General features: G+C 43.1%; 1 protein-coding gene across 2 annotated transcripts in view; it reads left to right on the top strand.

The window, feature by feature from the left end:
- The first annotated feature begins 5055 nt into the window (after positions 1-5055).
- Positions 5056-24947, top strand: part of LOC115166846 (UPF0606 protein KIAA1549L) — a 155350-nt gene continuing 135458 nt past the window's right edge. For both annotated transcript variants that reach the window (XM_029720717.1, XM_029720718.1), the window contains exon 1: positions 5056-5197. In XM_029720717.1, the coding sequence (XP_029576577.1) occupies positions 5128-5197 (70 nt within the window). In that variant the 5' untranslated portion in view covers positions 5056-5127. The remainder of the gene's footprint in view (positions 5198-24947) is intronic.

Below are 24947 nucleotides of genomic sequence, written 5' to 3' on the forward strand. Positions count from 1 at the left end.
TATCTATATATATATATATCTATATATATATATATATCTATATCTATATATATATCTATATATATATATCTATATATATATATATATATATATATCTATATATATCTATATATATATATATATATATCTATATATATATCTATATCTATATCTATATCTATATATATATATATATATATATATATATATATATATATATATATATAGATATCTAGATATCTAGATATCTATATATATATCTATATATATATATATATATATATATGAGCTAGTCTACTTAGTGCAGACGCTTAATAAGGTGTGAGTTTGTCGCGTGCAATTCTCTCATTTATGCATGTGACAAAGTTAACTTTTTTCCCTTTACATTATACCATTTGTTTAAGGTTTATTGGTGTCGACTGCTTATTTTATACATTCCGTCAGGGAGAATATATATATATATATATATATATATATATATGTATGTGCTGTGTGCATTTTTCCGTTTGTTTTTGCTAGTTATGTGCGTTAAGTTTTTCATCTTTTCAAATGAAGTTGCTTGTGCAGCACCAAAGACTGTAATTCATTTCCTGAGCAAGGTAGCTAGATATATTCTGTTTTTACACAATAGACCTCTCTCTAGTATACTGTAGTCGTAGAGCTGGGCTTACATCTCAAAAAAGATAAAAAACATTTAGAATACATGGCTGAGGTTATGTTTAGCTTTTTCCGGCGATTTTAATAAGCCGTATCATTTTTCTTGAATGTATCATAGATAAGCTGCTATATGATCCACAGCTGTGAAATTAGGTGATTTCTCTTAGTTCAAAACTAGCGTTCCTATTTTTGTATAGGTCCCTAATTATCTGAAATAGAAGTGGTTTTGATTTTTTGGGGGGGTTTTGCGTTCATGTTTGAAGTGTCATTGTAACTACTGTATTGCTGATGATGGACGTTAGTTGCATTCGTTCTGTTTTTGGGGGTCTGTGTGTTTTTGCATCAGTATTTTATTCTTATTAACCGTTTTGGGCTCGTCGCTGCATATAAATGGATGTATCAATGTCATTTCATTTTTGTATGTTTTCATATTGGCGTTTTGTAAACGTGTAAAGCTATAGCTTGCAAGATTGATTTAACTTTCTTCATTATGGTAGTAATTTCAGTATACAGTTATAATAACGTATGTTATGTATGGCAGGAGCACTGTGAGGTAGCAGGACACTCAATGGAATGCTTACAGTATGTAACATGTTATCCCCAAGTCACACACCACTAACAACCTGTCAGTAGTCTGGTAGTAAGGGCTTGGCCTGTTGACTCCTCATGGCCCCGTGGGGAATTAAACACACTATATGTCTGACATGAATTTAGCCCAAGGTGTTTGTTCCCATTCAATATTTTAGAACTTTAAAAGATTATTTCCTTTTAAAATCTGGATTTTACTCAAACCTTTTATCTGTTCAGTATTGTCACTGTCCGTGACATGAGTGGTTCCCCTTCTACATTGGTTACATATTGGAATAATCTGCCTTCTGTTTGTTTAGGAGATTTCTCCATTGTATGGCTCTTCCCTTTAGAAGTGTCTCATAACAGAGTGGTGTTTATCAATGGAAATCTCTGGGCATATATGTTCTTTACTGATGTTCAGACAGTGTGAGCAGCACTGTGTTTGTGCCTTGAGAATCAGAGGGTCAGCGAAATAGGGACAGGGACGATGTTAGTCAATTATACGGTAACAGTACCCCTCTCCTCTACCTGCTCTGTGTTGTAGGGGGAGAAGGGTTTGAGGATCTAACTAAAATCCATCTTGCTGAATGAAGTGAGTACTGAGTGAGTACTGAGTGAGTACTGAGTGAGTACTGAGTGAGTACTGAGTGAGTACTGAGTGAGTACTGAGTGAGTACTGAGTGAGTACTGAGTGAGTACTGAGTGAGTACTGAGTGAGTACTGAGTGAGTACTGAGTGAGTCCTGAGTGAGTCCTGAGTGAGTCCTGAGTGAGTCCTGAGTGAGTCCTGAGTGAGTCCTGAGTGAGGAGTGAGTAATGGCCACTTGACCAAAAATCACCTACAGAAAATGGAACGTTTCACAACCGGACTGTCATTCAACCTGTCATAACAGGGATTAGAAAAAAGACTTGTTTGATAAGCGTTGTCATGACAGTAGTGTAGAGGACATGTGTGTTTAATAGATATAGGCCACCAACGTCTCTCTCTCTCTCACACACACACCCCGAGAGGCTCTTTGAGTGACGTGCCGATTTAACAGTCCTCTCGATAGTCACTCTTGTTGAACAGCAAATGCAATACTTTAATGTTATGGTCGTAGTACCACCAAGTGTTCTTACATCTCCCCACTCCGATACTGTGCATATACACCACCAGGTCAGCTGCACTAATCTGTGGGGAAATACTACTGGCTCCAAGTTTGTCATCTTTCCCTTTGTCAGTAAACCTAACACCTTGCAACCATGACAGTCAGGACCAGTGGATAACACACTACTCATTGTAGGACTGAGTAATTAAGGAGAACTCTGAACTCAGTCCAGAGGACTTCTAGACTTTAACCACAAACTGTTGCTGTTCGCAAAGGGCTGATTGACCAAACAGAGTCTGTTAATAGAGAATTGCTCTGGAATAGATATTTAGTTTGTGTTGTGTTAAGGAGCTCTGTGGAGATTATTGTGGCATCACTTGAAATTCATTACTCTTGAGAAGCGTAAGGTATTACACATTTCAACACCAAAATATTGCCGGACAGGTGTTTTATCAACAACGTTTTCAGTTTCATGCTTTTGTTATGACACTTATCTTTTATTTAGATAAAAAGCTGAAATTACAACAAGGCATGAACTTGGCAGACCTACAGTGCTTGATATGTGTTCTCCAGTGATATAAGCATGTTAAATGTAACTTTATTCCTGTTTAATGGTATTCACCAGCAATGCGCCTGCACAAGCTCTCCCACACTTAAAAACAAAGATGGATACAAAGTATGAGAGATCCTAGACTGTTTTATTTCTCCAGTTATAACTCCGTATGACAACTACTGGACACATGAATGAACAGTTTTCAGAGAACTCGTACAACATTTTTGAGATGAAACGTAACAACAGAAGACAGCAGTTTGTAAAATTAGCAGTATGATTAATTTCTGATTTTGAAGAATCTTCTAATCTGGTGTGAAGATGTTGATTCAGGGTCTATGTATTAGTTCAATGTGATACTGTGTTACACTTCAATACTTACTATTTGGTTTTGATCACTTCTCAACTTGTATTCCCCTGTTTGGGCGTTCTGGTGGACTGTGTCCGTTCAAAGTTAAATTCATGCTGCAACTTATAGAATCATCTGTTTAGATCACTCATCTAAATAATACACTTGTTATAATCTCAACTGTTACTGTTTTTAATACTTGCAGATTTTTTTGTGGCTTTGTTTTTATTATTTTTGTGGCTTTGTTTTTGTTTTGCTTTTGTTGGTTTTATGCCACACTAGTTTGCCATGTAGCAATTGCACTGTGCAATATTTACAGTACGAGGACTGGGAAAACCAATTATCTGGATGTGATGTCTCTTAACAGTTTGATAGTGTTTCCTCTAGTTCTCAGTGATTTAGGTGTGACCAAGCCTTTGCTACTTAGTCACGTTAAGCGGGTTTTCCAGGTGACTCTATTGGTGAGTGTCAAAATAAGACTTTATGGTGTATTATTGTCAAGATTCACTTTGAATAAAAAAAAATAATCTATTGCTGCAAATCCACTTTGTCTCGGTGTGATTTCTTTCTCTCTTGTCTTACTCGTCTTTAATGGGGTTGATGAAAGGTTTTCTCTGACTTCCTTGACTAATTCCTTTCAGCTCCTCGTGGAACAAACAGCCTTAGCAGTGCCTCTCCAGCGGACACTGTTCTGGCCGCTTTTCTTCATTCCCGGTGGTTCTTCTGTTTTTCACCTCTTCATCCTTCTCCATGTCTCATCTGTATGGCTCAGTTGGTAGAGCATGGTGCTGGCACTACCAGGCTAGTGGGTTCCATTCCCTGGGCCCCATACGTAAAATGTATGCACGCATGACTAAGTTGCTTTGGATGAAAGCGGCCAGCTAAATGGCTTATATTATAAAGAGGTCACCTTTTTTAAGTATTTTTTTTCTTCTTTTAAGTTGCGGTTGTCTGTTGTCCTTGAATGCCACCTTGTGGATTAAGATAGTAAAGGTAAATGCTATTGCTATGTTCAGTTTAAAATCAGAATGGGAATTCTCAGCTTCACACTTGAATATTCCCAGTAACACCCCACATTCTGAAATACCAATTTCAGCACATTATGACCCAGGATTTGTACTGTATCTCTTATCCCCTCTCATCGTGTGAGTCCATACCATCTCTCTAATCTCTGACAGGTGTCTGTGTTTCCTACTCAGAATCCGGAGAGAACACAGAAGCGGGCATTATCCTTGGACCATCACACAGCATCTATACATCAGCACTCTCTGTCTGACCTCTGAGAGAAGAACGCAACTGAACTCTGCCTCCAGTTTGCCCGTCATCACCTCCAATCTGACAACAGCAACCTGCTGCCACAACCACCAGAGGTCGTAACTCCCTCATTACTAATGCACACGCTTTCTCTCACACGCTTGACTTGGAGGAGTCACTAAAACCGTGCAGAAAATGATTTCACACCCCAACAATACATTGTCACAACTGGCCCTAGAAGCTGGCCCGAACTTATCGATTTAAGGACAATGGTTTTTGCTCTGAGCTAAATGTTAGACGTTTGTACTCTACCGCGCATCTCTCATAGTGCCGCGCTGCGCCGCATAGTGATGGGTGGACGGAAGGCAGCGCTCCCCGAGACGCATCCCTAAAGCTCAATGCCTCTTCCTCTGAGCCGCGGACAGCAGGCGAGACCCTTGGACCGCTTCGCTAACTGTCCAGACACGGATTGATTGATCAGATGTCTTGTTCACGACCGAAACTTCAACCATGCATTCACTGGAAACGCAAATGGCTCCCCGTTTGAGGAGTGCGCGGAGAGATTTCCCCAAACTGCATACCTGCGGAGCGGCGGCTGGAGACGGGCGCTCACCGGGATGGATAGGAGTGCGAGAAGCGGGGTGGTTTCGGAGAACCAGGAGAAGAGATGGAGCAGAAGGGATGTCTGTAAACTGTCTGTTATACATAGGAATGGTCTTACTTCTGTTGCAGTGTGCGCAGGCCACAGAGGGTAAGGAAGCACACGAATTTGACCATTGTTTTGTCCATCGCAGGATATTGTAGGCTATAACAGAGGATGTATCATGCATAGCATTTCTGCTAAATGCTGCAATAGGCCTATTGTCACTCCAACCGTACCCCTCTCCTGTTCCGATAAATATTCAATATTATTCATTAATATTTCAGGCAGCGCACAGTCATTGATTTATTGCATAATCCACTGCTGTGGATTGGCCCGCTATTGTTATGGATGGACGCAATATTCGATAAATGTTATGTAAAGTGTAGGCTACAAAATTCAGGATAACGTGTTGGAATAGCATATGGGTTTTAATAGTAGTGCCACATCTACACATGCATGAGACAAGATCATGAATACACTCTTTCATCCCCAGAAAAAGTTAACCATCAAAGCTCCACCATGCCCTTTGAAAACGTAACGTGCGCTATACCGACCACATGCTGTTCAATTCCTCTGAAAGAGATGTCCCAATGCTCATAATTTTCTATTGCACAACGTTTCGGTATCATTAAGTACTTGCGTGCATCATTACTAAAGCTGAGAGAAAAGGAGAGAGAGAGAGGAAGAGAGAGAATGGACAGAGCCTATAGGGAATGTGCTTTGTGCTGAGCTCGCGGCAGGCTGCAACACTGCGCGAGAATGCAGCTGGCTTCTTTGTTTCCTGATTGTTTATGATGTAACTCACCAACTGCTTCTTCCTCTCAATCTGAAGACTGTCTCTGAGGTGTTTGTGCTATTTCCTCTGTTTACTGATGACCTTAGTCTATTGTTCATCATGATCATGCAACGATTTGATCTGATAAGGACTTACTCTCTCTCTCTCTCTCTCTCTCTCAGTGCATGTAGGCTATTGTGGTTAATGGCCTATAGGACTCTAGATCATACAATATAGACTGTAGCTGTTGTGTTTTTAGGATATTTGTCCATACATTAACTGACCTCCCACTGGTTACACACTGGTTGAATCAACGTTGCTTCCATGTCATTTCCATTGAACCAACATGGAATAGGTGTTGAATTGAGGTCTGTGCCCAGTGTGCATCTCACTCAACTGCTGCTCCTGTCCATTCCTATGATGGTTATCTATACCGTTACACCGGGTTGTATAGATGGACTCTATGGTCACACATTTCTTTTGTTCCTCTGCAGTGTTTCATTGCAGTGCCTTATGGGTAATGCTGAGATTACAGGTGGTTGTTCGTGGATGGTATTGATTACCTGGTCACATATAAGGAGGTTAATAGAGCCGTCCACATTGAGTGTAGAAGTTAGGTTACCAGATCTCCCCTGTACATCTCTTCTAACGTATAATATTAAACACTGAGTGTACAAAACATTATGAACATTATGAACAACTGCTCATTCCATGACATAGCTTTCACCTGGTCAGTTATGATTCCTTATTGATGTCCCGGGTTAAATCCACTTCAATCAGTGTCGATGAAGGGGAGGAGACAGGTTAAAGAAGCATTGTTAAGCCATGAGACATGGATTGTGTGTGTGCCATTCAGAGGGTGAATGGGCAAAACAAAAGATTTAAGTGCATTTGAACAGGGTATGGTAGTAGGTGACAGGCGCCCCAGTTTGTGTCAAGAACTGCAATTCTGCAATGTTTTTCATGCTCAACAGTTTCCCGTGTGTATCAAGAATGGTCCTCCACCCAAAGGACATCCAGCCAACTTGACACAACTGTGGGAAGTAATGGGAGTCAACATGGGCCAGCATCCCTGTGGAACGCTTTCAACACCTTGTAGAGTCCATGCCGCGACTAATTGAGGCTCTTCTGAGGGCAAAAGGGGAGGTGCAACTCAATATTAGAATTGTGTTCCTGATGTTTTGCACTCCGTGGACATGTGTGTAATGTGCCTGTGCTGTGTGCTTGTACAAGCCTACAGTGCATCTGGGTCAGCTTTCAGTAGTGGCACAATCCTTGTCTCCAGCAACCAGGAGAATTGGGGAAAGTTTGTCGGGATTATTGCTCTTCAATCTGGTAAAGAAGCAGCCTTTTCAGAAAGAAGAAGCGTAGCCACTAACTCTCCGATGCATAGTCAATGTATTTCTCATGACTGCACTCCTCATACATATGGAAGCTTGCGTGTAGTAGACTCAACACACAGCCCACCACTTTACTATACCTCTCTGCATAGAAGTTACCCCAGATTTGATCTAGGTTCAGATTTATACTTCTCAAATCCTCTTTATAACCACTGGGGGAAATACATAACGCTGACCATAGATCAGTCTCTTGGAGCAATTTCATTGTACTTTGTAGAATCCATTGTTATGTGGTGTAGTGTTCTAGTCTAGTGGCCCTCCTTCCATTATCTGCTGTTCCATTCAATCTCTTTCCCACTTCCTGATCAAGGCTAGAAGGGATACAGCTTTTGTCAAATTAATGTCAAAAGTTTTTTTTCTTCATTTTAGCTAACCCTAACCCTTTTCCTAACCTTATCCTAGTTCTCATAACCTGCTGCGTAAATTATTTTAACTTGCTACGAAAAGTCAAATCTGACAAAAGCTGTATCCCATCTAGTCAGAACCCCATTTCCTCTCCCTCTCTGTTTACTCTGCCATTCATAAAACACCTCTAGGCATGAATGGGCTGTTAGAATGAGCATGGATGGATAGAGATGAAGGCAGTCATACGTGCAGGCAGACTTTGGGGTACCTCTTCACTAGAACTCTCAGTGATATAGACCCACATTCATTTAGGGTCAGAATTCTTGCTTTCAGGGTAAACTTTTTTCATCAAAAGAGGGTGTGCGTTATGGGGACTTAAGCATGACTGGTGTTTGTTGGTGAGAGTGGCTGTGTTAAATCCCCATATCGCACATCATCTCATGTATTATTGCTAAGGTTTATCTCTCTGAACCAGGATTCAGCTTGTACTGTATGTCATGTTGGCATGCGTACGGCTAATCTCACGGAGCCATGTCTGGCACGCAGACTGTGTATGGCAGGCTAAAGTAGATACTATGGCTGTTAGTTAAAGGGGAAGTGTTGGCTAGTTTAGACAGATCTAGGCCAGCTCTTACTTGTTGTGGCTCGCCTCTCTTTAATCCAAAGAACCACTACAGTGCATGGTGTCACTATGGGAACCACATCTTCAGCTTACAGTAACCAACTCTCTCCCGCACCCTCTGAAAACAGTCAGTGAAGTAGTGTTGTATGAGGCCCTTGAGTAAACTGGAGCAGTGTGTGCAGGGGGAGGTGGTCTGGTGAACAGGTCAGGGTTCCATGGTCGCAGGTAGAACAGCCAAAACTGGGTCAGCAGCATGACTAGGGACAGGGACAACCAGGGGTCATCAGGCCAGGTCCTCGAGGAGAGGAGAGAAGGAGAGATGGGAGCATGCCTAAGATCACACAGTACAAGACAGGAGAATTACATCAGATGGGACAGACTAACCCTAGCCGCCCGGCATAGATACTGAGACTAAGACGGGGGGGTACTGTGGCCCCGTCCCCACACACACACACCCACACACACACACACACACACACAGCCTCCCCCGCCCAACACACAGTGGATAAGTGATACTCTAGCCTATGCAGAGCTAAATAAGCTGTATATTCCTACACCACCTGTGTTTCCTCCAGAGCAGAGTCACTTTCTCCCAACGTCAGCACTATGAGGTCCTTCTACTGCAGACCTGCCCATTGCACACTGGTGCTGACAACATGGCTTTGACTGAAGTTAACCTCACAGACCTCCACTCTATGAGAGGCTCTCCTCACACTGTGTCATGTAATTGCTTTTACATCACATTTTCATTGGTTAGAAGAATCAATGGTGCTGAGCAAGGACAAAGACTGGCTGTCTCATTGCTTATTGACATCCCAATCTGTGTCCTCTCTCTCTCTCTATCAAGAAAATGACTGTTACAATTCTCCAATGATAGATTGCAGTGCAGCTCACCAGGCTACTGACCTTCAGTCTTACGCCTGGGGCGGTGGGCTGCTTACTTTGACTCTTGTGTCCAATGCTGAGGGGGACAGGGGGAGCAGGTATCTGACTAGTGGTGTCTATTCAGCAGCCTGATGGTCTGGGGGTAGAAACAGCTGACTACTGGTGTCTATTCAGCAGCCTGATGGTCTGGTGGTAGAAACAGCAGACTAGTGGTGTCTATTCAGCAGCCTGATGGTCTGGAGGTAGAAACAGCTGACTACTGGTGTCTATTCAGCAGCCTGATGGTCTGGTGGTAGAAACAGCAGACTACTGGTGTCTATTCAGCAGCCTGATGGTCTGGTGGTAGAAACAGCTGACTAGTGGTGTCTATTCAGCAGCCTGATGGTCTGGAGGTAGAAACAGCTGACTAGTGGTGTCTATTCAGCAGCCTGATGGTCTGGAGGTAGAAACAGCTGACTAGTGGTGTCTATTCAGCAGTCTGATGGTCTGGTGGTAGAAACAGCTGACTGGTGGTGTCTATTCAGCAGCCTGATGGTCTGGAGGTAGAAACAGCTGACTAGTGGTGTCTATTCAGCAGCCTGATGGTCTGGTGGTAGAAACAGCTGACTAGTGGTGTCTACTCAGCAGCCTGATGGTCTGGAGGTAGAAACAGCTGACTAGTGGTGTCTATTCAGCAGCCTGATGGTCTGGTGGTAGAAACAGCTGACTACTGGTGTCTATTCAGCAGCCTGATGGTCTGGTGGTAGAAACAGCTGACTACTGGTGTCTATTCAGCAGCCTGATGGTCTGGAGGTAGAAACAGTTGACTAGTGGTGTCTATTCAGCAGCCTGATGGTCTGGAGGTAGAAACAGCTGACTAGTGGTGTCTATTCAGCAGCCTGATGGTCTGGGGGTAGAAACAGCTGACCAGTGGTGTCTATTCAGCAGCCTGATGGTCTGGAGGTAGAAACAGCTGACTAGTGGTGTCTATTCAGCAGTCTGATGGTCTGGTGGTAGAAACAGCTGACTGGTGGTGTCTATTCAGCAGTCTGATAGCTGTTTCTACCACTAGACCGACTAGTGGTGTCTATTCAGCAGCCTGATGGTCTGGTGGTAGAAACAGCTGACTAGTGGTGTCTATTCAGCAGCCTGATGGTCTGGTGGTAGAAACAGCTGACTAGTGGTGTCTATTCAGCAGCCTGATGGTCTGGTGGTAGAAACAGTTGACCAGTGGTGTCTGTTCAGCAGCCTGATGGTCTGGAGGTAGAAACAGCTGACTAGTGGTGTCTATTCAGCAGCCTGATAGTCTGGTGGTAGAAACAGCTGACTAGTGGTGTCTATTCAGCAGCCTGATGGTCTGGGGGTAGAAACAGCTGACTAGTGGTGTCTATTCAGCAGCCTGATGGTCTGGTGGTAGAAACAGCTGACTAGTGGTGTCTATTCAGCAGCCTGATGGTCTGGTGGTAGAAACAGTTGACCAGTGGTGTCTATTCAGCAGCCTGATGGTCTGGAGGTAGAAACAGCTGACCAGTGGTGTCTATTCAGCAGCCTGATGGTCTGGAGGTAGAAACAGCTGACTAGTGGTGTCTATTCAGCAGCCTGATGGTCTGGTGGTAGAAACAGCTGACTAGTGGTGTCTATTCAGCAGCCTGATGGTCTGGGGGTAGAAACAGCTGACTAGTGGTGTCTATTCAGCAGCCTGATGGTCTGGTGGTAGAAACAGCTGACTAGTGGTGTCTATTCAGCAGCCTGATGGTCTGGAGGTAGAAACAGCTGACTAGTGGTGTCTATTCAGCAGCCTGATGGTCTGGTGGTAGAAACAGCTGACTAGTGGTGTCTATTCAGCAGTCTGATGGCTGTTTCTACCACCAGACCGACTAGTGGTGTCTATTAAGCAGCCTGATGGTCTGGACGTAGAAACAGCTGACTAGTGGTGTCTATTCAGCAGTCTGATAGCTGTTTCTACCACTAGACCGACTAGTGGTGTCTATTCAGCAGCCTGATGGTCTGGGGGTAGAAACAGCTGACTAGTGGTGTCTATTCAGCAGCCTGATGGTCTGGTGGTAGAAACAGCTGACTAGTGGTGTCTATTCAGCAGTCTGATAGCTGTTTCTACCACTAGACCGACTAGTGGTGTCTATTCAGCAGCCTGATGGTCTGGTGGTAGAAACAGCTGACTAGTGGTGTCTATTCAGCAGCCTGATGGTCTGGTGGTAGAAACAGCTGACTAGTGGTGTCTATTCAGCAGTCTGATGGTCTGGTGGTAGAAACAGCTGACTAGTGGTGTCTATTCAGCAGCCTGATGGTCTGGGGGTGGAAACAGCTGACTAGTGGTGTCTATTCAGCAGCCTGATGGTCTGGTGGTAGAAACAGCTGACTAGTGGTGTCTATTCAGCAGCCTGATGGTCTGGTGGTAGAAACAGCTGACTAGTGGTGTCTATTCAGCAGCCTGATGGTCTGGTGGTAGAAACAGCTGACTAGTGGTGTCTATTCAGCAGCCTGATGGTCTGGTGGTAGAAACAGCTGACTAGTGGTGTCTATTCAGCAGCCTGATGGTCTGGTGGTAGAAACAGCTGACTAGTGGTGTCTATTCAGCAGCCTGATGGTCTGGTGGTAGAAACAGCTGACTAGTGGTGTCTATTCAGCAGCCTGATGGTCTGGTGGTAGAAACAGCTGACCAGTGTTGTCTATTCAGCAGCCTGATGGTCTGGAGGTAGAAACAGCTGACTAGTGGTGTCTATTCAGCAGCCTGATGGTCTGGTGGTAGAAACAGCTGACTAGTGGTGTCTATTCAGCAGTCTGATGGTCTGGAGGTAGAAACAGCTGACTAGTGGTGTCTATTCAGCAGCCTGATGGTCTGGTGGTAGAAACAGCTGACTCGTGGTGTCTATTCAGCAGCCTGATGGTCTGGGGGTAGAAACAGCTGACTAGTGGTGTCTATTCAGCAGCCTGATGGTCTGGTGGTAGAAACAGCTGACTAGTGGTGTCTATTCAGCAGCCTGATGGTCTGGAGGTAGAAACAGCTGACTAGTGGTGTCTATTCAGCAGCCTGATGGTCTGGTGGTAGAAACAGCTGACTAGTGGTGTCTATTCAGCAGTCTGATGGCTGTTTCTACCACCAGACCGACTAGTGGTGTCTATTAAGCAGCCTGATGGTCTGGACGTAGAAACAGCTGACTAGTGGTGTCTATTCAGCAGCCTGATGGTCTGGGGGTAGAAACAGCTGACTGGTGGTGTCTATTCAGCAGCCTGATGGTCTGGTGGTAGAAACAGCTGACTAGTGGTGTCTATTCAGCAGTCTGATAGCTGTTTCTACCACCAGACCGACTACTGGTGTCTATTCAGCAGCCTGATGGTCTGGTGGTAGAAACAGCTGACTAGTGGTGTCTATTCAGCAGCCTGATGGTCTGGAGGTAGAAACAGCTGACTAGTGGTGTCTATTCAGCAGCCTGATGGTCTGGGGGTAGAAACAGCTGACTAGTGGTGTCTATTCAGCAGCCTGATGGTCTGGTGGTAGAAACAGCTGACCAGTGGTGTCTATTCAGCAGCCTGATGGTCTGGTGGTAGAAACAGCTGACTAGTGGTGTCTATTCAGCAGCCTGATGGTCTGGTGGTAGAAGCTCTTGGCCTGTCTTCCAGTTGTTGCCATGATGCTCCTGTACTGCCCGTGTCTTAGTGATGGAAGTGGGGAGAACAGGCCATGGCTTGGGTGGCTGGGGTCCCGCTTTACCTCATTGCACTGATTTAGTGTGTCAAAGTTAATCACGGTGTGGACAGAGATGTCAGGGAAACGGAGGACTGTGTGTGTGTGTGTTTGTGTGTGTGTCTCAGTCTCAACTTCCCTGCTGAGTTCATTTTCCTCATAGTGTTTGAGAGCTGAAGTTTGGGACATCTTTAATTCCATCTCTTGTTCTCCCAGTTCTAGGGCTTAAAGGCAGCTATACACTTCAAACAGACCGACGGAACGTCGTATACGGTCCAAACCTACATTTGAGACACAGATACGTGTGAAATCGACGCTGTGTCTGTAGGCCCTTTAGGCAATTGCATGCCACTTGACTGTATTTGTACGGGTCTTCAACCATCTGATTTGTCTGTGTTGTGAACGTGTGTATTGATAGGTGTGCTTGTCTCTGTGGAATATGAAAATCTGAACTTCCTCTGTCAATTCTTCAAGCCAGTGGTGAAGAAAAACCCTTCCAGTCTGTCTATTGTCATGACTGTGCATACTGCTTGATGTAGTCAGTGGTTGACAGTGTGATTTCTATTCAGAACTGCATTGAATTGAGGAAACGTGATTACTACACAAGTTATCTATAAACCTGCTGATAGTGTCTTGAGAGAGAGAGTACTGTTTGTATTAGCATGGGGGTCATTCAGATCTTCCTCATCTACCACCTGTAATGCCTAGACTTTAGCTCAGTGGGCTAAACACTGTCTTGAGGCACACAGACAACCCTGGGTCGATACCCGGTCGGTCACATGCTGGCCTGTTGTAATGGTCAGTGGATGGTAAGTTATGGTCAGTAGGGTCCACTAGTGTGGTTTCTAGTCTCCTCCACTCTATGCCATGTCTGTATCAGGTGGTAACACTGATAGATAGAAGGGCATGGTTAACAGTGCTGCTAATTAGCACCATGTGCCATCTGCCCACTATTATCCCTCACACTGCACCCTGCACCTGGGGAATGTAGTGTGTGTGTATGGAGTGATATTGTGTGAAGTAATGTCTACTAAGCAGATCATGACAATGTGACAGGACATGAGTGCCCAGTTCTGGGGTCATCTCCTAATCAATGGGTTCTGTTAGTTAATTCAAGTAGATGTATATCATTGTCAGGCTTCAGAGACATTTTATCCTGTAATGTTCTGGTCCAGATCCCTCTCCTCCTCTCCTCTCCTCTCCTCTCCTCTCCTCTCCTCTCCTCTCCTCTCCTCTCCTCTCCTCTCCTCTCCTCTCCTCTCCTCTCCTCTCCTCTTCTCTGGTGTAGCAGTGTTCATTGTTTGCAGTCACTTCTTTGTTGTTGTAATATCGCAAACAAACGTGGCAGTTTCACCATTAAGGATTCCATCATTAAAGGATTTTTTATTTATTTTTATTTTTTATTTCACCTTTTTTAACTAGGTAGGCCAGTTGAGAACAAGTTCTCATTTACAACTGCGACCTGGCCAAGATAAAGCAAAGCAGTGTGACACAAACAGCAACACAGAGTTACACATGGAATAAATTGAATGCAATCACGACGTGCACAGGCTTTTTGTTTTCAGCAAGCCATGGTCCTCGACAGTATCTTACCAGTTACTATTCAGAGATAGTTTAAACATGAGAAGAGTCACTGGTAGTCTGGCAGGCGTGGGAGATGAGAAAATAACACTCATTAAATGGTGAACTAACTATCTCAGCAGGATGGTGAACTAACTATCTCAGTAGGATGGTGAACTAACTATCTCAGTAGGATGGTGAACTAACTATCTCAGTAGGATGGTGAACTAACTAGCTCAGTAGGATGGTGAACTAATTAGCTCAGTAGGATGGTGAACGAACCAGCTCAGTAGGATGGTGAACTAACTATCTCAGTAGGATGGTGAACTAACTAGCTCAGTAGGATGGTGAACTAACTAGCTCAGTAGGATGGTGAACTAACTATCTCAGTAGGATGGTGAACTAACTAGCTCAGTAGGATGGTGAACGAACCAGCTCAGTAGGATGGTGAATGAACTAACCCTGTGGGAGGGTGAACTAACTAACACATGGTGATGGTGAACTAAGTACACTACCGGTCCAAAGTTTTAGAACACCTACTCATTCAAGGGTTTTTCTTTCTTTTTTATTATTTTCTACATTGTATAATAATACTGAAGACATCAAAACTATGTAATAACACATATGGAATCATGTAGTAAACAAAAAAGTGTTAAACAAATCAAAATATATTTTATATTTGAGATTCTTCAAATAGCTACCCTTTGCCTTGATGACAGCTTTGCATACTCTTAGCATTTCTCAACCAGTTTCACCTTGAATGCTTTTCCAACAGTCTTGAAGGAGATCCCACATATGCCGAGCACTTGTTGGCTGCTAGTCCTTCAATCTGCGGTCCGACTCATCCCAAACCATCTCAATTTCTTTGAGGCCGGGGGATTGTAGAGGCCAGGTCATCTGATGCAGCATTCCATCACTCTAATTCTTGGTAAAATAGCCCTTACACAGCCTGGAGGTGTGTTGGGTCATTGGCCCAAGCAAGTCTCTTCTTCTTATTGGTGTCCTTTAGAAGTGGTTTCTTTGCAGCAATTCGACCACAAAGGCCTGATTCACACAGTCTCCTCTGAACAGTTGATGTTGAGATGTGACTGTTACTTGAACTCTGAAGCATTTATTTGGGCTACCATTTCTAAGGCTGGTAACTCTAATGAACGTATCCTCTGCAGCAGAGGTAACTCTGGGTCTTCCATTCCTGTGGCGGTCCTCATGAGAGACAGTTTCATCATAGCGCTTGATGGTTTTTGCGACTGCACTTGAAGAAACGTTCAAAGTTCTTGAAATGTTCCGTATTGACTTACCTTCATGTCTTAAAGTAATGATGGACTGTCGTTTCTCTTTGCTTATTTGAATTGTTATTGCCATAATATGGACTTGGTCTTTTACCAAATAGGGCTATCTTCTGTATACCACCCTACCTTGTCACACCACAACTGATTGACTCAAACGCTTTAAGAAGGAAAGAAATTTGACATATTAACTTTTTAAGAAGGCACACCTGTTATTTGAAATGCATTCCAGGTGACTACCACTGGTTGAGAGAATGTCAAGAGTGTACAAAGCTGTCATCAAGGCAAAGGGTGGCTATTTGAAGAATTCCAAATAAACAATATATTTTGATTTGTTTAAAACTTTTTTGGTTACTACATGATTCCATATCTGTTATTTCATAGTTTGATGTCTTCACTATTATTCTACAATGTAGAAAATAGTAAAAATAAAGAAAAACCATTGGAATGAGTAGGTGTTCTAAAACTTTTGAATGGCAGTGTAACTCAGTGGGATGGTGAACTAAGTAACTCAGTGGGATGGTGAACTAAGTAACTCAGTAGGAGGGTGAACTAACTAACTCAGTAGGAGGGTGAACTAACTAACTCAGTAGCAGGGTGAACTAAGTAACTCAGTAGGAGGGTGAACTAAGTAACTCAGTAGGAGGGTGAACTAAGTAACTCAGTAGGAGGGCGAACTAAGTAACTCATGGTGATGGTGAACTCAGTAACTAATGGTGATGGTGAACTCAGTAACTCATGGTGATGTGAACTCAGTAACTCATGGTGATGGTGAACTCAGTAACTCATGGTGATGGTGAACTCAGTAACTCATGGTGATTTCCCATTTCTGTGTGAATGGGAAATTGTCTGGATTAGTTGTGGATTTACTGGGAACATCCTCAGCACTGACCTTCATGACTGGAAGGGTCTGATGAGACAGGCTGAATGGGAAGAGCAGGAAGGCCCACACACTGTTTATGCTCACAATTCACCACTTTATTGACAACGTTTCGATCCGAAACGGATCTTCGCCAGGTCAAACAGACTGAGTGCTCACATCCCAAAATATACACGCTTCACCTCACATGATCATTACATACATGATGCATGGTCGGTGTGGAAACAATTCAATTCACTTTTGCGCAGTGGTGGAAAAAGTATCCAATTGTCATACTTGAGTAAAGTAAAGAGATCTTAATAGAAAATGACTCAAGAAAAAGTGGAAGTCATGTGCGGAGAAAAAAAAGTATGAAATGTATGTATTCACTACTGTAAATCGCTCTGGATAAGAGATGTATGAATTCACTACACTGCCTCTAGATGATTCACTATATGAAATGTCTGCATTCACTACTGTAAATCGCTCTGGATAAGAGATGTATGAATTCACTACACTGCCTCTAGATGATTCACTATATGAAATGTCTGCATTCACTACTGTAAATCGCTCTGGATAAGAGATGTATGAATTCACTACACTGCCTCTAGATGATTCACTATATGAAATGTATGCATTCACTACTGTAAATCGCTCTGGATAAGAGCGTCTGCTAAATGACCAAAAATGTAAATGTAAAATCTGGTGAAATCCTACTTGAGTAAAAGTATTTGGTTTTAAATATACTTAAGTATCAAAAGTAAATGTAATAGCTAAAATATACATAAGTTTCAAAATTAAAAGTATAAATTATTTCAAAATCCTTATATTAAGCAAACCAGATGGCACCATTTTCTTGTTTTTTTTTTAAATTTATGGATAGCAAGGGGCACACTCCAACCCTCAGACATAATTTACAAACGAAGCGTTTGTGTTTGGTGAGTCCGCCAGATCAGAGGTAGTAGCAGGAATGTTCTCTTGATAAGGGTGTGAATTAGACCATTTTCCAATCCGGCTAAGCATTCAAAATGTAACGAGAACTTTTGGGTGTCAGGGAAAATGTATGGAGTAAAAAGTACATAATTTTCTTTAGGAATGTAGTGACGTAAAAGTATAAAGTTGTCAAAAATATAAATAGTAAAGTACAGATACCCCAAAAAATGACTTAAGTAGTACTTTCAAGTATTTTTACTTAAGTACTTTACATCACTGCTTTTGCGCCAGTCAATCCTAATTAATCACAGAGGTAGACTTGGTCATAAAGGTCGTCCAAGTTAAAACCTAGGGAACAGTAAAAACAAATGTCATAGTAAAGATCACGTTGGAAACTGTTTAACACTGGCCTGCTGGCCCCCCTACCTCTGAGGAAGCACAGTTCCCGCTCAGCCCAGTCAAAACTGTTCGCTGCTCTGGCACCCCAATGGTGGAACAAGCTCCCTCACGACGCCAGGACAGCGGAGTCAATCACCACCTTCCAGAGATACCTGAAACCCCACCTCTTTAAGGAATACCTGGGATAGGATAAAGTAATCCTTCTACCCCCCCCCCCCCAAAAAAAAAAGATATAGATGTACTATTGTAAAGTGGTTGTTCCACTGGATATCATAAGGTGAATGCACCAATTTGTAAGTCGCTCTGGATAAGAGCGTCTGCTAACTGATGTAAATGTAAAATGTAACACCCGTCCATATGACCATGATGTGCAGAATGCGTGGTGCCTGTAGATATAATTACACTGACCTATTTCAAAAACAACTTGTGCACCTTTAATCATTTGATATCAATGACAATGAGATGGTTACAGGTAGTAGTTACAGGTAGTAGTTACAGGTAGTAGTTACAGGTAGTAGTTACAGGTAGTAGTTACATGTAGTAGTTACAGGTAGTAGTTACAGGTAGTAGTTACAGGTAATAGTTACAGGTAGTAGTTACAGGTAGTAGTTACAGGTAGTAGTTACAGGTAATAGTTACAGGTAGTAGTTACAGGTAGTAGTTACAGAAAATCTAATATATATGTACAAAATGTCTAAGTGGAGACCTGGATGGCAGGACAATTCAACGTGACATATTCATGTGATACATGTTCTGATATCAAACTCTTGGTTCAGACCTTTAGGAGACATGGTGGACAAACGGTGAATTCAATACATTTCTCTTTTCCGTAATAGACTATCAGTATCTCCCCCCTCCTTGGAGTCTTAACATGTTCGATACAATGGTATCTCAGAGAGCTGATGTGACGAGCCTCCATGAAATGCTCAGCCAAAGGGTTTCTCTGGCCAAGAGTCCTGATATTACTCCTGTGTTCTGCTATCCTTGTTTTCAGAACTTGTTTCTTTTTTCCTACATAGCATAGATGATATACACTTGATCAGGTATACCACATTTTTTGTGTAAGACGTGATGATGCCCTTTATCTTAATGGCCTTGCCCGTGATAGGGTGATTGAACATTGTGCATCTGTTCATAAAGTTACACTGGGTACATTGGCCACATCTTTAATTACCGTCCGGCACATTGTCTAGAAAAGTGATATGTGGCACCGGTGGAAGATCAGACCTCAGCACCATTGGACTGATGTTGGGGGTGCGTCTGAAGACGACCCGCGGGGGTTCTTTACATGTCTTCTCCAGTTGTGGATCAGTGCTCTATATGTACCAGTGTTTTTTAATGATGTGGTCCAACTGTTTACTAAGTGGGGAGTACGGAAGGAAGCGCTGAACCCGTCAGTCAGGGGGCAGGGTGGTTTGGGCGTCAGGCTGTAATCCTGGGTCATATTTTTGTAATGATCCGTTGCGTCATGCAGCCATTCCTCTGATAACCTCGCTGTCTGAAACGCTCATCCAGACAGTCGGCTTGTTTGTCATAGTTATTCTTTGTTCTACAGATCCTGCGTATGCGACTGTATTGTCTGATAGAGAGGCTCTTTTTCAGGGGTGTAGGGTGGAAGCTATTTGGATTTATTAAGGATCCTATTACAGCTCCGCTTCCTGGGGTCCAGCAACATTAAGGTAGTTATATGACATTACATTTCATAACACTTTTCACAACACATTAAGTGTGTTCCCTCAGGCCACTACTACAAAATCCATGTGTACTGTTTTAAAGCAGATTTCTGCTGCATTAGTAAAGATGTGATCAATACATGTGGATGATTTCATTCCTTTGCTGTTTGTAAATACCCTGGTAGGTCGACTGATAACCTGAACCAGGTTCCAGGCACTGGTTACAGTTTGAAGCTTTTTCTTGAGTGGGAAGCTTGATGAAAGCCAATCAATATTAAGGTCACCCAGAAAATATACCTTTCTGTTGATATCACATACATTATCAAGCATTTCACACATATTATCCAGATACTGACTGTTAGAACTTGGTGGTCTATAGCAACTTCCCACAAGAATAGTCTTTAGGTGAGGCAGGTGAACCTATAGCCATATTACTTCAACAGTATTTAACATGAGATCCTCTCTAAGCTTTACAGGAATGTGGCTATGAATATAGACCACAAAACACCGCCCCCATTTGCATTTGTTATTTTCTGTAGATGTTATAACCATGTATTGCTTCCACTGTATCATCAAAGGTATTATCTAAGTGGGTTTCAGAGAGTCAGAATATGAATGTCATCTGTTACTAACAAGTTATCGATTTCATGAACCTTGTTTCTTAGGCTACATATTAATGTGGGGGGTTTCTTGTTTCTAACACTTTTCTGGGATGCTTGATTGGTTTTAACAGGGGCTTCCTGTCAGTCGGCTTCCTGTATAGGTCCGTGCTAAAGCTAGGCCTCCCTGGTGGGGGATGTTTGTATACAGGGATTCAACATCAAAGCAAGCGATAAGTATCACTATTGATATTGTGGATTGTCTTAAGGGGGTTAATCATGTCTATAGAATCACATACATATACAGGGAGAAAGTGGTGGTGTTTAATTGTCCCTGGATCTCATTCACATTATTATTCAGTTTTAACAACCCCACTGCTCCACCCTTATCAGCATTATGCACTATCATTTATCTAACGCTTGACTCTGTTCTTTAGGGAGATTATTCTACACTCTGTATTCTCGTTTCTTATTCAGAATAGGAGACATCTTTTTCCACCAGTCTGTTTCTAGGGAGGGATTTCTGTATCTGGGCGAACAAAAGGTGGATTTGGTTCCAAAAAGGTTTTTCGTTCTGTGGGAAATGTCATTCTCTATTGTGTCACCTATAGCCTGAACACTCATCTCACCCATACTTGACACATCCACATTTATGGGGCAGAAGATCTCCCTAAGTCTCAATGTACAAAATCATTTCTGAAACTCTATTGTAGTGTCAGATTACATGATGCAGTGGGATGAAAGATCAGCCTTTACTCAAGGCCAACTCACATGAAGTGGTGATGGGACATGAGGAAAGGTTGATCACACTCAGGCGTTCTGACTGCGTGTCCAATAGTGGCCTTGCTCTTCTTTCCCCTCCCACACTTCTTCCACGTCCGCGGTGCTGCCTACCCTCCTGGGCCATTCAGGGTTTCCTCTTCTCCCTCGCTCACCACTCCCATGAAAATCAGAGCTGAGTCTGTTTGACCTGACGAAGATCTGTTTCGGATCGAAACTTTGTCAATAAAGCGGTGAATTGGGAGCATAAACTGTTCTTCACAGGTATTCTATTTTAGCCCAGAACCTCTGCTTTTAAGGATGTGGGTATGACCTTTTCTACAGGCTGAATGGGACACATCCTCAGCACTGACCTTCATGACTGAATGGGGCTGATGAGATTGAATGGGATACATTCCACCCTCTCAGTGTGTGTGTGTGTGTGTGTGTGTGTGTGTGTGACAGAGAATGACATGGCCATGGCTTATAGAACTGTCACGAAGGGAGCCTTTAAGAAAATGAATCTGTTGAAGCATGTAAATGTTGCAGCTAGACTGAGAACATGACTGGAACAGGATCAAGCCAAGGATGGGGTTAAATGGTCTCATCTCCCTGGCCTTTGGTGGTACTTCCACCCATGAAATGAGTGAACAGAGTAGACCGAACAGAAGGTTGCTTCGACACAGACCATTCAATACCTCTCTACCATGGAGGGAGGGAGGGAGGGAGGGAGGGAGGGAGGGAGGGAGGGAGGGAGGGAGAGAGGGAGAGAGGGGGAGAGAGGGAAGGGAGGGAGGGAGGGAGGAAGGGAGGGAGAGTCTTTACACTACTTTAACACAGACTACATCCAGGAGAGATACTGTACTTATAGTGTATAGACATCTCTCTTTAAGATATGTCTCCCACACTACCTCCGGGTGGAGACATCTACACCACATACCCCCCTCTGAGTGGTACAGTATAAAGACAACGGCTCACTGCGAGATTTACCTTAATACCACTAGACTGAATTTTAGCACTGTTAGACAAATTGAAAATGAAAGACTTTAAAAACATCCCCACATTTGTGAATCATTGCATTAATAAAGTGTGTAACACTGTGCAACATAGTTTAGATGATAATCTCCTGTATAGTTTGAATAGCTATCCTTATTTCATTTGTCTATATACTATGGTATTTACGATATATGCTAATAGCTGCACTCACACATGAAGCAGGAATGTGGCTTTGGCCACACCACATCCAGGGCTAGTGTAAACAGAAAACTTGAAAATCTGATGGTGAAGTGACATAGATCTCACTAGACATATTTGACTAATTTAAATGCACCCTAAGAACCAGAGATAACACCTACAGTACTGGAGATTCTCCACAGATGGAGCTCCCTGGTTCTTTCTGCCAGAGTGATTTGCTCTGGCCCATTATTGCAATGACTGGGATTGGCCAGGGAGTGAAGCCTGGTGCTGCCCTGGCGGAGAGTGACAGACCAGCGGAAGCTACCCGCTGCCATTCCAGCCAATGAGCTGGATCTGGAGAGAGAGCCGGGGAGATCACTGAGACATGGAGGAGATTTATTACATGGGGCTCCGCTCACACCAACGCACAGGGACCCAGGCCCAGTTACACACTGTCATACAGGTCAACGACATGCCTTCTGTTTCTGTCAGAGTCTAACAGCCAAATGGATTCTGAAACCTTCTCTTTCAGAGCATAATAACTAACCTTATGAGCTATAAAAAGCTGAGAGAGAAAGATAGAGAGTGATAGATTGAAATAGAGGGGAAGAGAAATGAGGGAAGGGGGGATGGGAGGAGAGAGAAGGGAGGTATAGTGGATGGATTAGAGGTCGATAGGGGCAATCTTCTCATTGCTGTGCCGTTGAAAGGGTCAATAAAAGGTCACAGCGACAGTAGAGAAATGTGCTGAGGTCATGGTTCACAGTGCAGGGGGCGGTCCTTCATCAGCTCACTGTCTTTGATTCTGCCTCGGTAAGAGACAATCACTGATGTCAGTACTTCCTGGGACACAGTGTCTGTTTTTGACAGCTATTTGCAGCATAGGTTTGGCTGGTATCTAGTGTGGTACTGTATCTTATACTCTAATGATCTGGTCTCTGACATTGCTCGTTCTGGTATTTCTTCTGTATTTTTCTGGATTGTGTGTGTATTGTTTTTTTTATTTATTATTGCTAGGCATTACTGCACTGTTGGAGCTAGAAACAAGTATTACTGCACTGTTGGAGCTAGAAACAAGCATTACTGCACTGTTGGAGCTAGAAACAAGTATTACTGCACTGTTGGAGCTAGAAACAAGTATTACTGCACTGTTGGAGCTAGAAACAAGCATTACTGCACTGTTGGAGCTAGAAACAAGCATTACTGCACTGTTGGAGCTAGAAACAAGCATTACTGCACTGTTGGAGCTAGAAACAAGTATTACTGCACTGTTGGAGCTAGAAACAAGTATTACTGCACTGTTGGAGCTAGAAACAAGCATTACTGCACTGTTGGAGATAGAAACAAGTATTACTGCACTGTTGGAGCTAGAAACAAGCATTACTGCACTGTTGGAGCTAGAAACAAGCATTACTGCACTGTTGGAGCTAGAAACAAGCATTACTGCACTGTTGGAGCTAGAAACAAGCATTACTGCACTGTTGGAGCTAGAAACAAGCATTATTGCACTGTTGGAGTTAGAAACAAGCATTACTGCACTGTTGGAGCTAGAAACAAGCATTACTGCACTGTTGGAGCTAGAAACAAGTATTACTGCACTGTTGGAGTTAGAAACAAGCATTACTGCACTGTTGGAGCTAGAAACAAGTATTACTGCACTGTTGGAGCTAGAAACAAGCATTTTGCTGCACCTGCAATAACATCTGAAAATCTGTGTACGCGACCAATAAACGTTGATTTGATGACAAATCCCTTTGATCAGACCTCATTAGACTTGAGGGATAGAGATGTTTGAGGAACTGCAGTATAGTCAGAATAGCCACATCCTAGCTATATGTAGTCAGGACTATATCCCAGTGTGTTGTGATTAACAGTGGTAAGTAATGGTCTGTCATACAGGGGGTTTTAAAGGTGATCTGTATTGATCTCTCTTGTCCCTAGGGCTATGGAGCAAGGGCTGGCATATATCTGTGTAGAGTGGCATACATATTTAATATACCCACACGTACACGTGCACACCCACATGGCAGCTCATACCAAGACACACTCATGCATTTCCTGTGTGATTTACACCTAGATCAGTGTTCTAAATCAGCGCTCCTCATTTCCTGTGTGATTTACACCTAGATCAGTGTTCTAAATCAGCGCTCCTCATTTCCTGTGTGATTTACACCTAGCTCAGTGTTCTAAATCAGCGCCCCTCATTTCCTGTGTGATTTACACCTAGCTCAGTGTTCTAAATCAGCGCCACTCATTTCCTGTGTGATTTACACCTAGCTCAGTGTTCTAAATCAGTGCCCCTCATTTCCTGTGTGATTTACACCTAGATCAGTGTTCTAAATCAGCACTCCTCATTTCCTGTGTGATTTACACCTAGATCAGTGTTCTAAATCAGCGCTCCTCATTTCCTGTGTGATTTACACCTAGATCAGTGTTCTAAATCAGCGCTCCTCATTTCCTGTGTGATTTACACCTAGATCAGTGTTCTAAATCAGCGCTCCTCATTTCCTGTGTGATTTACACCTAGATCAGTGTTCTAAATCAGCGCTCCTCATTTCCTGTGTGATTTACACCTAGATCAGTGTTCTAAATCAGCGCTCCTCATTTCCTGTGTGATTTACACCTAGATCAGTGTTCTAAATCAGTGCTCCGGTGTTGAAATGAGCTGGGCTGTTCTCACAGGCCACTTCATTAGGGAGGTAATCGGTGTGTGTGGAGTTATCACCCTGAGAGAATAAACACACACATATCGTGCGCGCACACACACACACACTCAAACCTATTGCTCAAATAAAAAGCAAACCTGGTTTCAAAAAACAGATCAAGCAACACCTCACTGCACAACGCCTCTCCCCTACTTGACCTAGATAGTTTGTGTGTATGTATTGATATGTAGGCTTTGTGT

The sequence above is a fragment of the Salmo trutta genome, chromosome 29, assembly GCF_901001165.1.
Source record: "Salmo trutta chromosome 29, fSalTru1.1, whole genome shotgun sequence".
NCBI lineage: Eukaryota > Metazoa > Chordata > Actinopteri > Salmoniformes > Salmonidae > Salmo > Salmo trutta.